The sequence below is a fragment of the Nyctereutes procyonoides genome, unplaced genomic scaffold (assembly GCF_905146905.1).
Source record: "Nyctereutes procyonoides isolate TBG_1078 unplaced genomic scaffold, NYPRO_anot_genome, whole genome shotgun sequence".
Taxonomy (NCBI): Eukaryota; Metazoa; Chordata; class Mammalia; order Carnivora; family Canidae; genus Nyctereutes; species Nyctereutes procyonoides.
The window spans coordinates 10,412,702-10,426,697 of NW_026575139.1; the positions used below are offsets into that span (position 1 = coordinate 10,412,702).

Genomic DNA, 13,996 nt, shown 5'->3' on the forward strand with positions numbered 1-13,996 from the left:
GGAGCAGAACCATGTGGGCGCCCTGAAGGCGCCAGGGTGAGGAGGGTGGAGATCAAGACCTCTTGGAACTTAGGAAGAAAAGAAAAAACCAGAAACCCCAAAGAAATGTTCACCTTGGTCCATATCAGCTGCACTATCCTGTCCCAGACAGGGGCCTTGCCGGGGCCCGGGCGTGGCTCACCCAGGGCCAGTGTTTCTTCACAAGGCCGTTGGGGAAAACTGGGGGGTCCTCAGGGAACTCCCCCCCGGGGTCCAGGCATGGCCACTGTGTGCACAGTCACACGCACCGGGTGACATCCACCAGCCTCTGGATGACCCGGGCGTGGGTGGTGTGGAAGGGCAGCCTGTCCACCTCCATGCCCACGTTGCCGGAGACCCCGCTCCAGACTCTGTGGTGCACCAGGATGCCCAGCATTTTTTCTTCCTGGAAAAAAGTTGAGGACAGAGTCAGAAGTAGTGGAGGGGGAGGAAAAAGAGAGACAGACACACGATTACGAGCGCGGGAGGCATGTTTGGGCGCAATCTCTCTCTCTCTCTTTTTAGAGCAAAATAAAATTTTGCTTTAGCCATGGGAATGCCCCTGAGAGACTCATCACAAAAGTCCTGCATCACGTTGGGCCTCGTCTGCCCCAAACCCACTGCTCAGAAGCAGCACCTTAGAACAGTTTGGGGTGCTTCTTTTGGGAGTCACCCTCCTGTAACTACATATGGTTCTTAGAAAACCACGTTTAGCGTTTGTTAAAAACACTGAAGATTCACTTCTGCGGATCTAGCATGAGTTACTCCCTGCACCCTCGTCCCTGCTCAGCTCCCATAATGTGCCAGTGGCCTGACTGCCAGAAGGGCTCCCAGTCCCCTGAGCCCCCAGCCTCCATGGGCCTGTCCACACGCCTGCTGCAGCCGTCCTCTCGACATCACCTGGTGTGGACACGGGGGCATCTGCAAGGAGCAGAGCCAGGGAGAAGATGCAGCCCGACCCGGGGCCCAGGAGGCAGGGTTTGGGATCACACAGATCTGACTTGGGTCTTTCCTGCCAGCCTCTCCACGCCTCAGCATCCTCATCTGTATAATGGGGATGTCCATGATAATAATAGCATTAATGCCCCCTGAGCGGCTTGTTTTAAGGATTACATGAGAGAATGCAAGGAAAGCACCCAGTGTGGTCCTTGGCGCACAGCAGGTGCTCATGAAATGAGGTGAGTTGTTACTAGCAGGGCTGGGTCCCCTGGCCATTAGCCCAAAGCTTGTTTCCTTTGACATACTTGCTGATTATTATTATTATTATTATTATTATTATTTAAGTGATTTGATTCTCCTCCTCTCTCCCACTGAAAGGTCCCGAAGAACCACTTGTCTACTCATCCACCATGCATGTCTCTCAGGCTGAAAAGTTCTGGTCCCCCTGAGGAAGGTGGGTCTTAGGTGAAGACACGAGGAGAGGGGATGGAGGAGAGGGGATGGAGTCCAAGGGGCCATGGTGAAGCGCATCCTCTCCCTCCTCCTCCACCAGCAGAGGAGGGGGACAGTGCCAAGACGAAGGACTCTACAACAGGAAGGTTAGGACGGGTCTGAGAAGGGCTCTCGCCTTCCTCCCCGGGTCCTTGCTCATTCATTCCATTGCCCATCAAAGTTCTCTTGAGCACCTGCTGTGTGCCAGGCCCCAAACCAGGGATACGTTGGGAATGTGATGTAGTCCCTGCCCTGGGGGGGGGGGGGGTCACAGTCTAGGCGACTGATGAGGCAGACACAGTCCGTGGGGATCACAGCGCAGAGCAGGGGCTCCAACCTCGTTTATCAGAGTGGCTCAAGTAAGACTTTCCGGAGGAGGAGCAGCTAGGACTACAGGTGAGGAAAGAGCAGGAATGAGCCAAGCCAGGGGCGGTGAGGAGCACTCGCTGAAAACTTGTCTGAACAGCACAGAAAGTACTGGCAAAGGTCACATGGGAACTGTCTACTCCCAGCTGGCCCGAGAGCCTGCATTTCCATAATGCCCTGGGGGCCATGGTTGGAGGGCCACCCTAGGGCATTTCCTGGCATCTCTTTGCCCACCTGCCCACAATGCCATTTCCTGCCCTTTGTCTGGGTTTTATTTTCCATTTCTTCCTCTCTTGGGTCATATCCTCCCTTTATAGGGGAATGCTTCTGGGACCCGGGAGTTAGTGTGGGAGCATTTCCTCCCAGCACACTGCCTGCTGGCACCATTCCCATCCTTTGGGGTTCTGGGGAGGGCCTAGGGGGTGTCAGGCTGCAAGTGACTGGTCAGCAGTTTAGGAAGAGCCCCAGGGAGCTGGCACTCAGCCTCTATGAAGAGCCCCAGGGAGCAATCTGGCCAATGGTGCCCACCTGCAAATTTCCAGGAGTCACAGAATGACCACGTGGTCTTCAAGGAGACCCCAGCAAGTGGAGGTGGTGGCACAGGGAGAGAATGGACCTGGAGGCTGTGACACCGGCCCAGGCTGAGACAGTGTGACATGAGAGGAGGGACAGAGGCCTGAAGTGAGACAGAGCGGCCAGGGCTTGGGGTCCAGTGTGTTGTGAGTAGGGACGGAGGCCCTGGATGACTTCTGGGCTTAGAGGCTGAGTGTGTCGGTGGTCTCCGTGGTTGACACGGGAGCATGGCAGGCTGATATTCACGGGCAGGTGGTGGTGCTCTTCAAAGTGGGACTGGGGAACGAGGCCTTCTAGGAAGTTAGAACTGTAGCATGATCTTGGCAGTAGCTGCATGGATGTACACATATGTAAAAATTAATCTATTGTCCACTTATGGTGCATGCACCTCTTTATTCTATGTAACTCAATTTTAAAAGGCTAGGAAAGAAAGTGGAGTGGAGGGATCCCTGGGTGGCGCAGCGGTTTGGCGCCTGCCTTTGGCCCAGGGCGCGATCCTGGAGACCCTGGATCGAATCCCACATCGGGCTCCTGGTGCATGGAGCCTGCTTCTCCCTCTGCCTATGTCTCTGCCCCCCCCCTCTCTCTGTGACTATCATAAATAAAAATTAAAAAAAAATGTTAAAAAAAAAAAAAAGAAAGTGGAGTGGAATGGAAGTGCTAGAAGAGAATGGGAACCCAGGATAAAGCCATGTTCCTGTCTCTCTGCATTATCCATCCACATATCCATCCATCCATCCACCCATCCCTCCACCCATCCATCTATCCATCCACCCACCCATCCATCCACCCATCCATCCATGCATCCACCTATCCATCCATCCATCCATCCATCCATCCATCAATCCATCTATCCATTCATCCATCCACCCACCCATCCATCCACCCATCCATCCATGCATCCACCTATCCATCCATCCATTCATCCATCTATCAATCCATCTATCCATTCATCCATCCATCCATCCATCCATCCATCCATCCACCCTTAGTCCCTCCTGTAAAGTGTCATCAATCAGCTCTTAGCTCCTGACAAAGTCTGGGGAATGCTCTCCAGCCATTTGCTATGCCCTCAGACAAACATCCTGGGCACAGCAAAGAGCTACAGTGGGCAGAGTGTGCCCTAGATGTTGGTGGCCACCTCCCCCGGCTCCTCAGCATGGTACCCACACCTTCCACAGTCATGATCAGATCAGACCCCTAGGAATTGTCCCTCAACATGGGAGGCCCTGCTTGTAAGCAACTTACAGAGCAGAGATGAGGGACATCCCTCACCCCTTCAGCAATCAGGCCACACCGGCTTCCCAGGCCACAACTCTGCCCAGCATTGCTCCGGGGCTCAGGGATGCCCAGTGAGTGACGTGTGGAATTCTAGTACGACGATTGCAGTTCTTCCTCCTGCATGCTGCATGGCTTCATATGCCTGCACCTTTGCTTATGTGAGTCTTGCTGCCTGGAAGATCCTTCCCACCCTTCCTTACCTGGTTACTTACATCCTACTTGCCCTCCAGGACCCAGCTTAGTGTCACCTCCTCCAGGCAGCCTTCCTTGAGGTGAGCTAAATGCCTGTTCGCTGTCCCTACACAGCAGCTTGCTCTGCACACTTCCATCCTTTCCTGTGTCCTGCCCCAACCCCCAGTGGATCCTGAGCTCCCCACCCAGGGCCTGGATCTGATCCCCCATTGTCTCCCACAGCAAACCTAGCTTGGCCCAGAGGAAGGGCTCAGGGGCTCAACACACTTTTGCTTTGAAAATGTTCCCTTCTCTTTTCCTCACAAGGGTGATGCATTATTAATGTATTTATGATGGACTGTGTAGAAACCTGAAAGGAGAATTTTCCATCCCTGGCGGGTAAGCGCTTGGGTTGTGTGCATTTGTTTGGGCGGGTTCATTCCTTTGTGTCTGCGTGAATCAGGAATCATGTGTGAGGCAGCCCCCTGAGTGAATGTTTCCAATTCAGATCCAGGAAATGCAAAGAAAGCACAGAAGGCCCTCTGGGCCCCACAGGGGCAGACCATTTCCTCTGAAAATGTCACTTGAGCCGCTCTAGTCCCCCCCACTCCCTGTGGCACCCTAGCATTCACCAGGGACAGGAAACTTCTGAGCCATGGAAAGAGCCCAGAGAATGGAGTCAGAGGTCCCAGTGCCCCCTGGTCTGGGTGTGTTGGGCAAACCATCCCTGCCCCCACCACCTGCTGGAATCCCAGCTCCCTCATCTGTAAAGTGGGTATAACATCAATCCAGAGAGGTGTTGGAGAGAAACATGGTTTCAGGAGGGAGAAAGAGACAGAGAAGCCGAGGGAGAGACAGGGCTCTGGATGGGCTCTGGGCCTCAGCGACCGGCTGCCTGGGGACTCATCCCAACCACTAGGCCCATCTGAGCTGCTGTGTCCAGGCTCAGTGCTCAGGAACCTTCCTGCCCTTAGACTGCATTCCCTTCTCCCCAGACCAAGCCTCTAATGCAGGGTCTCAGAATGTGGTCACCCAGAACATGTCGGGGATGCTCTTGTCCAGCTCACCTCCAGCCTACTGAGTCAGGACTCCTGGGTGGGCTTTGCGCTCTGTGATTTAAGATGCCCCAGAGGTGATTCACATGCCTTTGAAGTTGGGAAACTGCTGCCCTGCATCCAGCCACCCACTCATGTATGCATTTGTTCACTTATTCATTCATTCCAGGAGAATTTACCAAGCGCCGTGTTTCCCTCTGCTGGTTGTTGGAAAAGCAGACATGGAAGACCTGGTTCCTGGTGTTGCAAGTAGTAATCGAGACCTTTGGGGGACCAGACTGTGAAAGTGAGGCCATAGGTTGCAGGAAAGCTGATTTTTTGGACTGGTTAGGAGTGGCCGAGGGGTGGGGGGGGCCCAGCATGACTCAGCACGGGAACCCCTCCCTAGGCCTGATTGGACCCAAGTCCTCCTCCTCCTCCTCCTCCTCCTCCCTGAAGAAGGCAAACTCTTCTTTTCACTGAACCTCAATCTGCTCTTGTGACCCCTAGGTGTGAGGCCTGGAGTGGGGCTACTCTTCTGGGCTCCAGCCAACACACCCCAGCTCCCTCCACTGTTTCTTCTCAGACTTTGCAGCCCTGTCACCTCCTGCCTGCTCTCAGGTGAAGGGGAAGCTCAGGTAAAGCTGCAGCTCACAGGTGAAGTCATTTGGGGCCTGGGGTTTAGACCTAAAGTCAGGGCTTTCGATGCCAATTTCTCAGGATCCAAATGGATCCAAATGACTCCGGGAAATTCCCCCCCGAAGGTGCTCTAGGCTCTGGGAGGAGCCAGGGATGGAGAGAGGGTTTGAGCCTGGAATCCGCGTCAGTGGGTGTGGCCAAGGGAATGGCAGAGTCATGGAGTCCTTCTGTTTTTTGTTTATTTGATTTTTTTTTTAAATAATCAGCCTAAAATAATCCATACACCAAAGGGCCAACATCTTCTGGTGGCAGAGTCTGCTCCCCTAGGGTGAGGCTGCGGAAGGGCAGCAGTGATGCTGGGCCTGCGCCCCTAGCCTGGAACCTTCCTCCCGTGGGTGTGGCCTGCTGGGTGTGTTACCTTAGCAAGGACAGAAGGGCCTGATCCCAGTCCCCTTTCCCAGGTGCTCCTGGGCCCAACTGCCTTCGTTAGGTAAGGTCTGTAGTTTAGGATGTACAGCGTGCACAGGCCAAGGCATAGCCTCCCCAGTTAGAAACACCTAGAACAAAAAAAGATTCTATCATAGAAGTGGAGAGGTGATGGGGTCCGTCATCCTGCCTCTAAGCAGCAGGACTCGTCTCCAAGAAGGGCCCCACACTCAGTGGCACCAGCGGCCCCTGAGAATTGGTGAGAAAAACAGATTGATGTGCCCCAGCGCAGACTCATCAGAAACTCGGCGGGTTCGGAAAAATAAACCCGTACAGCCTGCAAAAAAAAAAAAAGAAAGAAAAAAGAAACTCGGCGGGGAAGGCAGGGGCCACATTGAGGGTTCATGAGCCTCCAGGTGATGCTGATTCAAGTTAAGGTTTGAGAACCCCTGCTCCACACCGGCTGGGTTACGTTCTGTTAGCGACCCACCATCAGGGAGATTGGCTCTAACCCTGGGGAGCTGTTTCAGGACTTCTGACCTTAAGGCCTGGCCCTCCCACGTGGCCGACCTGGGTCGCTCATGCTGCCTGGGAGCCGGTCCTCTGAGGGGTTCACTGGCTGTGCGGCATCGCCTCTGCCTGGAGGGCGCCCCCAAGCCAGCCTCTGGCCTCCTGCCTTCTCTGTCAGCTAGCCCCAAGGTGCCTATTCCCCAGGCTGGGCACCACGTCACTGGCTCTTCTCTGAAACCTGCCCAAGTGCTCCATTCGGCTGAAGGAGGACTGATTTTTTTTTTTTTATAAATTAATTTTTATTGGTGTTCAATTTACCAACATACAGAATAACACCCAGTGCTCATCCCGTCAAGTGTCCCCCTCCGTGCCCGTCACCCATTCACCCCCACCCCCCGCCCTCCTCCCCTTCCACCACCCCTAGTTCATTTCCCAGAGTTAGGAGTCTTTATGTTCTGTGTCCCTTTCTGATATCTCCCACACATTTCTTCTCCCTTCCCTTATATTCCCCTTCACTATTATTCATATTTGAAGGAGGACTGATTAAGGACCTCCTGGACTGTAGGTGTCAGAGCCAAAAAAAAAAAAGAGAAGAAAAGAAAAGAAAAAAATGAAGAGCCCCCAACCAGGGAAGAGACTGAGGTGCTCACAGGATGATGGGAGCACTCAGGAGAGGCCTGGCTTGGGAAAAATTCACAGAAAAGGGGTCATTTAATACGGCCTTGCAGGATTTGGCAGAGAAAAGGTAGAGAGTGGGGCACTTCAGGTAGAAAAAAATCCCAACATGCTGTGTGTACAAAGGCATGTGGCACACAAGTACAGGCACGTATCAAAACGTGGGACGTGAGGACCATGCAGGCTGGGGGTGGGGAGGTCCAGGGGGAGGGGTAGAGGGAGAGGGAGAGGGAGCCCAGCAAGGAGCCTGACATGGGGCTCGATCTCACCACCCTGAGATCATGACCTGAGCCCTTACTATTTTTCTGCCTGCTGGATCTGTCCCTGTCTGACAGATGGTGATTAAAGTCTCCATGGATATGAGAGTGGATCCATCCATTTCTCCTTATAGTTCTATTTGTCTCACATATTTGACACTCTGTTTTAGGAGCACCCACACATTAAGAATTTTACATCTTGGGGCGCCTGGGTGGCTCCCCAGTTGGTTGGATATCCAATTCTTGGTTTCCACTTGGGTGGTGGTCCCAGCGTCACAGGATTGAGCTTTGTGCTGGGTGCAGAGTCTGCTTGGGATTCCCCTCCCTCCCCTTCTGCCCCTCCCCTTGCTCACACTCACTCATACACTCCCTCTCTCAAAAATAAATGAACAAATAAAATCTTTTAACAAAACTGATATGTCTTTGGGGTACCTGACTGGCCCAGTCAGAAAAGCAATGAGACTCTTGACCTTGGGGTTGTGAGTTCAAGCACCACATTGGGTGTAGAGATTACTTAAATAATAAAACTTAAAAAAATAAAGAATTGTTATGTCTTCAAAAACGAACACAAACAAAAAGAATTGTTCTATCTTCTTGGAGTCTTTACCCCTCTACATTATGGAATACCCCCCTTTGACCCTGGAAACTTTCCTTGCTCTAGAATCTGCTCTGAGATTAGCATAGCTACTGATGCTCTCTTTCAGTTCTTGTTAGCCTGATATATTTTTTCTTCATCCATCCACTTTTAATCTATATTTATTTTTAACGTGGGTTTCTTACAGACAACTATAGCTGTGTCTTGGTTTTTGATCCACCCTGACAACCTCTGCCTTTTAATTGGAGTATTTAGGCCATTGACATTTAAGGTGATCAATTATGGTAGATCAATATCTGCCACATTTGTTACTATTTTCTGTTTGTTGATGGAGTTCTTTTTTTTCCCGTTTTTGTCTTCCACTCTTTTTCTGCCTGTTGTGGTTTTCACTGAGCACTTCATATGATTTTATTTTCTCTTCTTTCTTAGCATATCAATAATACCTCTTTTTGGGGCACCTGGGTGGCTCAGTGGTTGAGCATCTGCCTTCAGCTCCTGGCATGACCCAGGGGTCCTGGGATCAAGTCCCACATCGGGCTCCCCACAGGGAGACTGCTTTTCCCTCTACCTGTGTCTCTGCTCTCTCTTTCTGTGTCTCTCATGAATAAATAAAATCTTTAAAGAACCCACCTCTTTTTTAAAAAATTATTCTTAGTGGTTGCCCTAGAGTTTGCAATATACATTTATAACAAATCCAAGTTCACCTTCAAAGAACTGTTTCACAGGTAGGGCAAACACTTGAGATAAAACACTCCTCATTCTTCCGTCCTATCCCTTGTATGATTGCTGTCGTCCACTTCACTTACATACATGAACATGACTGAATGTGTCGTTGCTATTATTATTCAGAACAAAGTGTTATCTGTTAGATCAATTCAGAATAAGAAAAACAAAAGTTATTTTACCTTCATTTACTTATTCTCCGTTCTTGGTATAGATCTGAGTTTCTGACCTATGCAATTTTCCTTCTCCCTGAAGAATTTCTTTCAACATTTCTTGCAAGGCGGGTCTCCTAGCAACAAATTACCCTCCGTTTCTGTCTGTCTGAGAAGTTCTTTGTTTCTCTTTCACTTTTGAAGGATAATCTCACAGGGCACAGAATTCTAGGTTGGTGGGTTTTTTCTGTCAACACTTCATACATGTCATGCCACTCTTCTTGCTTGTGTGGTTTCTGAGGAGAAGTTGGGTGTAATTCCTACTTTTGCTACTCATTTATCTGGCTGGGTGTTCTCTGAACTTCCTGGATCTATGGTTTGGTGTCTGACATTGATCTGGGGGGAAAACCTCAGTCATTATTGCTTTAAATATTGCTTCTCTTCCTTTCTTCTCCTGCTGATATTCCCACTACATGAATGTTAGCAATTGTTCCACAATTCTTGGATATTCTATTATGTTTCATCCAGTCTTTTTCTCTTAGCTTTTTAGTTTTAGATGATCCTATTGTCCCCTCTGCAAGGTCAGAGGTGATTTTCTCAGCTGCATCCAGGCTACCGGTCAAAGGAATTCTTTGTTTCTGTTGCCGTGGTTTTGATTTCTGGCATTTCTTTTTTTCTTAGAATTTCCATTTCTCTTCTTATATTATCATCTGTTCATGGCATGTTTGCCATGTTTGGATATGTTTGGATATTTCCCTTCCCCCAGGCAGGTTAGGCTCTGATAAAATCCCAGCAGGCTTGGCTCTGGTAAAATGGTTTCTCTTGAGGGCAGGTCTTGTCAAGAGCAAAGTGTTCTGGGTGGCTCAGTGGTTGAGCATCTGCCTTCAGCTCAGTGCATGATCTCGGGGTCCTGGTATCGAGTCCCACCATCCCACCATCGGGTTCCCCGTGGGGAATCTGCTTCTCCCTCTGCCTGTGTCTCTGCTTCTGTGTGTCTCACGAATACATAAATAAAAAGAACAGAGTGTTCTGATGTATTTTCAAATGGTTTCTTCCCTCTACCCCCTAAATCACAAGGGGATTTTTCTCTGATATCCATGGTGTGGACTGGATAGAACTCATGGGGGGGGTAAAGGTCACAAACATGTGGCGACCCCCTGTGACCTGGACCACCTGGAGTTTTGAACTCAATTCATCAGTTGCAGGTTTTCCTACTTTGACACTCATTCCCTCAGGGATTTCTGCTTATCTCCAGGCTCCGTTTTGAGGATGAAATTGGAAAGCCTTTTTTAGGTATTTGTCAAAAGTACTGAAACTTGTGGTGCTGTCAAGGGAGGAGAGGTAGGGCCTAGAAGGACCCGGATACCAGAAAGATCAGTCCTGGTAGGGAGGGGTGAGAGAGGGCAGCCTGGGGCAGAGGTAAATTTGAGGAGAGGTGAGAAGTCTTTGCTTCCTCCAAACATCTAACAGATTGTTCTCTTCCTTTCCACCATGCGGGAGGAACCGAGAAAAGCATGGATGACCCCTCCTAGGAGAGGCCTTCCCTGACCATAATCTAAAATGTCCTGCCTCTCCCTGTCTCTCATCTACCCATAGCTCTCAGCACTATTTAGCATGAGCTGGGTACTTCTTTCTTAGAGCTCCTTGTCTGTCCACCACCTGCAAGAGCCTTGTGGAGTAGAATCCATGTTAACACCAGGATTCTAGAACAACGCCTGGCACACAGTCAATGTTTGTTGGATGACTGAGTGAGAGGCCAAAGGCTGAGAACCAGGTCTCCCTCTTGCTCTTGTGCCCTGGAGCCCCCACTCCCAGAGGAGAGGAGACTCCGGCTGGATGGATTCCAGGCCTCCAGGGCCCTCCTCCTGGGTAGCCGGGCCTGATGGACCTGGTGATGACTGCAAAGTCGGCCTCCATGTCACAAGTGATCACATCTCCATTTCATATGTGTCTCTTCACAGCCTCCTTGACTTTGCCCATCCTGAGCTCGTTGCCCCTGTAACTGACCCCTGAAGGGAAGTGGAACCATATCAGGCAGTGTTGAGGACTGACTAATATGGGAGTGGTTGTGGGGCAGGGCAGCCCCTCAACATGGAGTTTGTTGCCTTGGGGAGGGGAAAGGGTTGACTCTGGCTATATTTTCAGACAACCAGGAGATGTACATCTCCTTCAGATCGTCGAAAGACTTTAGTTTGGAACTCAGCAGTGTGGGGCCATGTCCCCAACTGATTCACACTCTCTAGTCACAGATGGAGCACCCCCTATCCTGCTGTGACCATCCCTGTGGGAGATGTGGGGTGGTGGTCCTAACTCTTGAATGGCTCCTGCTCAGACCAGGGCTGCAAGACCCCGAACCCCATCCGTGTGACGGGGAACTGGTATGGATCATTAAGCTCAACTCTGTAATTTACTTTTAAAAGCTTCTGTTTAAAGAGTATGAAATATCTGTGTGCCAGTTTATCTTAACCTACAGCAGAGGGTGCCTGGTGACCCACAAGGTAGCTTAATCAGGAGTCCACACCACAGGGGGAGGTTGGTTAGCACATGAAGGACACCAGGTCTGACTGAGCACCGGGTGTGGTACTATATGATGGCAAATTGAATTTATAAATAAATAAATAAATAAATAAATAAATGCCAATCTGATCATCAGCACCTGCAGACTTGTAATTGGCATAACAGATGCTTGAACAAACAGCTCAAAGTACATCAGTGTTAGAAATTACTGAATTCATTGGTGAAACGAATGGTGTTGAAGGTGGGCGAGTTGGCTAAAAGGAATGACCAGGGGTAGCCTGGGTGGCTCAGAGGTTTAGTGCTGCCTTTGGCCCAGGGTCTGATCCTGGAGACCTGGGATCGAGTCCCGCGTCGGGCTCCCTGCATGGAGCCTAATTCTCCCTCTGCCACTCTCTCTCGCGCACGTGCTGTGTCTCTCATTAATAAATAAATAAAATCTTAAAAAAAAATGACCAAGCAAGTCCACCATCACAGGAACAAGGTGACAAAAATCTAACCCAGCCTGCAGCCTGCTGCTGTCTGAGGTGTTGCTAGAGAACGGCTGTTGGTCCTGTGTCCAGGTATTTCTGGAAGAGTCTGTAGGTCAGAGGTCACCTGAACCTGCCTCCAGGGCCGTGGCAGCTGCCCCAGGATAACCACTCACCAAGGCACTGGTCCGAGTGCCTCAAGGCCTGAGGGCCAGGCCTGGCGAGCCTGCCGCACGGTTGCACGGCTATTTCTGTGTCTGTCTCTGCGAAGGCCTGGAACGCGTGGAGGGAGCCCACCCGACGAGGCCAGCATTCATCACGAGGTGGCTGTGGTGGGGGAGGGGGCTGGAGCTACCCCACCTCGAGCACTGGACACCTGCCTGTGGCCAAAAGAATCCGACTGTTTTGGCCAAGGGACCTCAGGTCCCCATCCTGAGCATGTCTCTCAGAATAATTTTCTAGGCCCACAGTAGCCGACTGAATGGAGGGAAATGACCACAAGCCGAGAGCTGCTGCTTGTCTACCTGTTTCTGCTCTTTCGAATTGTCTGAATTTCGTCTTGTTTGCTCCTCAGTCCTGACTGTGGCCTTGTCATCCTCACCTGGTGGCACTCCCGGGGCCTCCGAGAGGGGAGGGCCCCTGGGTGCTGAGTGGAAGGCCAGTGCTATGTCCACAAGGCAGCTGCCTGTGGAAACTGAGGCATGGGGTGTGGATGGAGCAGAGGAGAGAAAAGACCAGGGGTGGCCTGCTGGGCAGTGGGCTGTGGGGAACCACAGCCTGAGGGTACCAGAAGTCTCTAGGGGTCCACCAAAAGGGCAGTTTGAAGGCATAAACAGCCAGCTCCACCCGCTTCCTTTAGGCTCTTGGGAGCAGCCTTAGGGGGACCAGCAAAGATGAGGAGGACCTTCAGCAGGAGGAGAGCAGCTCCTTTGAATCGTGACTGGCCCTTTGGGCTTGGAGACCCCTTCCGCATGCACCAGGGCCATTCCTCCCTCCAGCCCCCAGGTCCCCAGCCTGCCCAGCCCACAGAGACAGGAAGTAGGAGCCAAGTGTGCCGTGGGTACCACACCCAAGGCCTCTTCTGGGAAAGACCAGGCACTTTGTAGAAACTTTCTACTCAGCCAGGAAGACTTTTATTGTCTCATCAAAGCCTCAAAAGCCAAAGGTGACTAATGAGTCTGGGAAACACTCTGAAGTGTTTGAATGAAGAGAACAATTAAACACAGAACAAGAAACTTGCCTTCATTACCTAGGACTTTGCCTACCCTCAGGGGAGCAACACTGTTCTGGGAGCTGCTTTAAGCCTTTTAGAAATTCATTAAGGCAACATGACTCCACGAAAAGCATGTCGGAAGGGGTTCCGGGAGTCCGGACTTCCTAATTCTAGACCAGCCACACTAATGGGCTAAGCGACCTCAAGGAGCTTCCCTGGGCCTCATTTTTGGACACTATCTGCTTCTCTACTTGCCAGGGCTGTAAAGAGGCTTCAACAATATATGGATGTGAAACCTCTTTGAAAACAATGAAGTTTTGTACAAACACAAATGGTCACATTATTACGTTCCCAACAATCAAAATATTGCACTAGTCATGTATTTAAGTCATACTTAAAAATTAATGCGCTCATAAGATGAAACACAGTAGACACGGTACATTCATCCTGTATGGCCAAAAGAATATACCATGTCCCAATTTTATTATCACTCTTTTTCTTAGTTTTTTTTTCTTTTTCTTAGTTTTAATAGTTTAGAGCTGGACGAGTACAATACACTCTATTACGTGTCATTTCCCTTCCTTGCTTGTGGGAATGTCGGATTTCTACGTGACGGTGTCTTTATCGTCTATACCGGCCGTAATAAATAAACATCATCTCTGGATGGTCCCCATATAACTCCTTCTTGTCATACATCCCCCTGTCAATAAAAAGGCAGTTAGTGTTGACACATTCTTATTGAATTCTCAGCTCCCTGCTTACCAGTTGACGAGATTCCAGGAATTTTCTGTGTTGCAAGGAAAAGGTCATCAATGGGGTCAACCAAGTGTTTGATGTTCGTTTTCCTGGTGTTGTAGTAATTGCCATCGGCAGCCCTTCCTGAGTGGTCTATTGCCACCAGATGGTCGAATCTGCCAGAAAGCAAGGGCATAGGGGACTCATGGAGAG

General features: G+C 50.5%; 1 protein-coding gene across 1 annotated transcript in view; it reads right to left on the reverse strand.

Moving 5' to 3' along the window:
• Window positions 1–277: 277 nt before the first annotated feature.
• DGLUCY (D-glutamate cyclase) overlaps window positions 278–13,996 on the reverse strand; it is a 38,399-nt gene continuing 24,680 nt past the window's right edge. Inside the window, 6 exon segments of the mRNA XM_055304433.1 lie at window positions 278–424; window positions 5,932–6,030; window positions 6,033–6,070; window positions 10,511–10,520; window positions 10,751–10,860; window positions 13,811–13,959. Coding sequence (XP_055160408.1) covers window positions 278–424; window positions 5,932–6,030; window positions 6,033–6,070; window positions 10,511–10,520; window positions 10,751–10,860; window positions 13,811–13,959 — 553 coding nt within the window.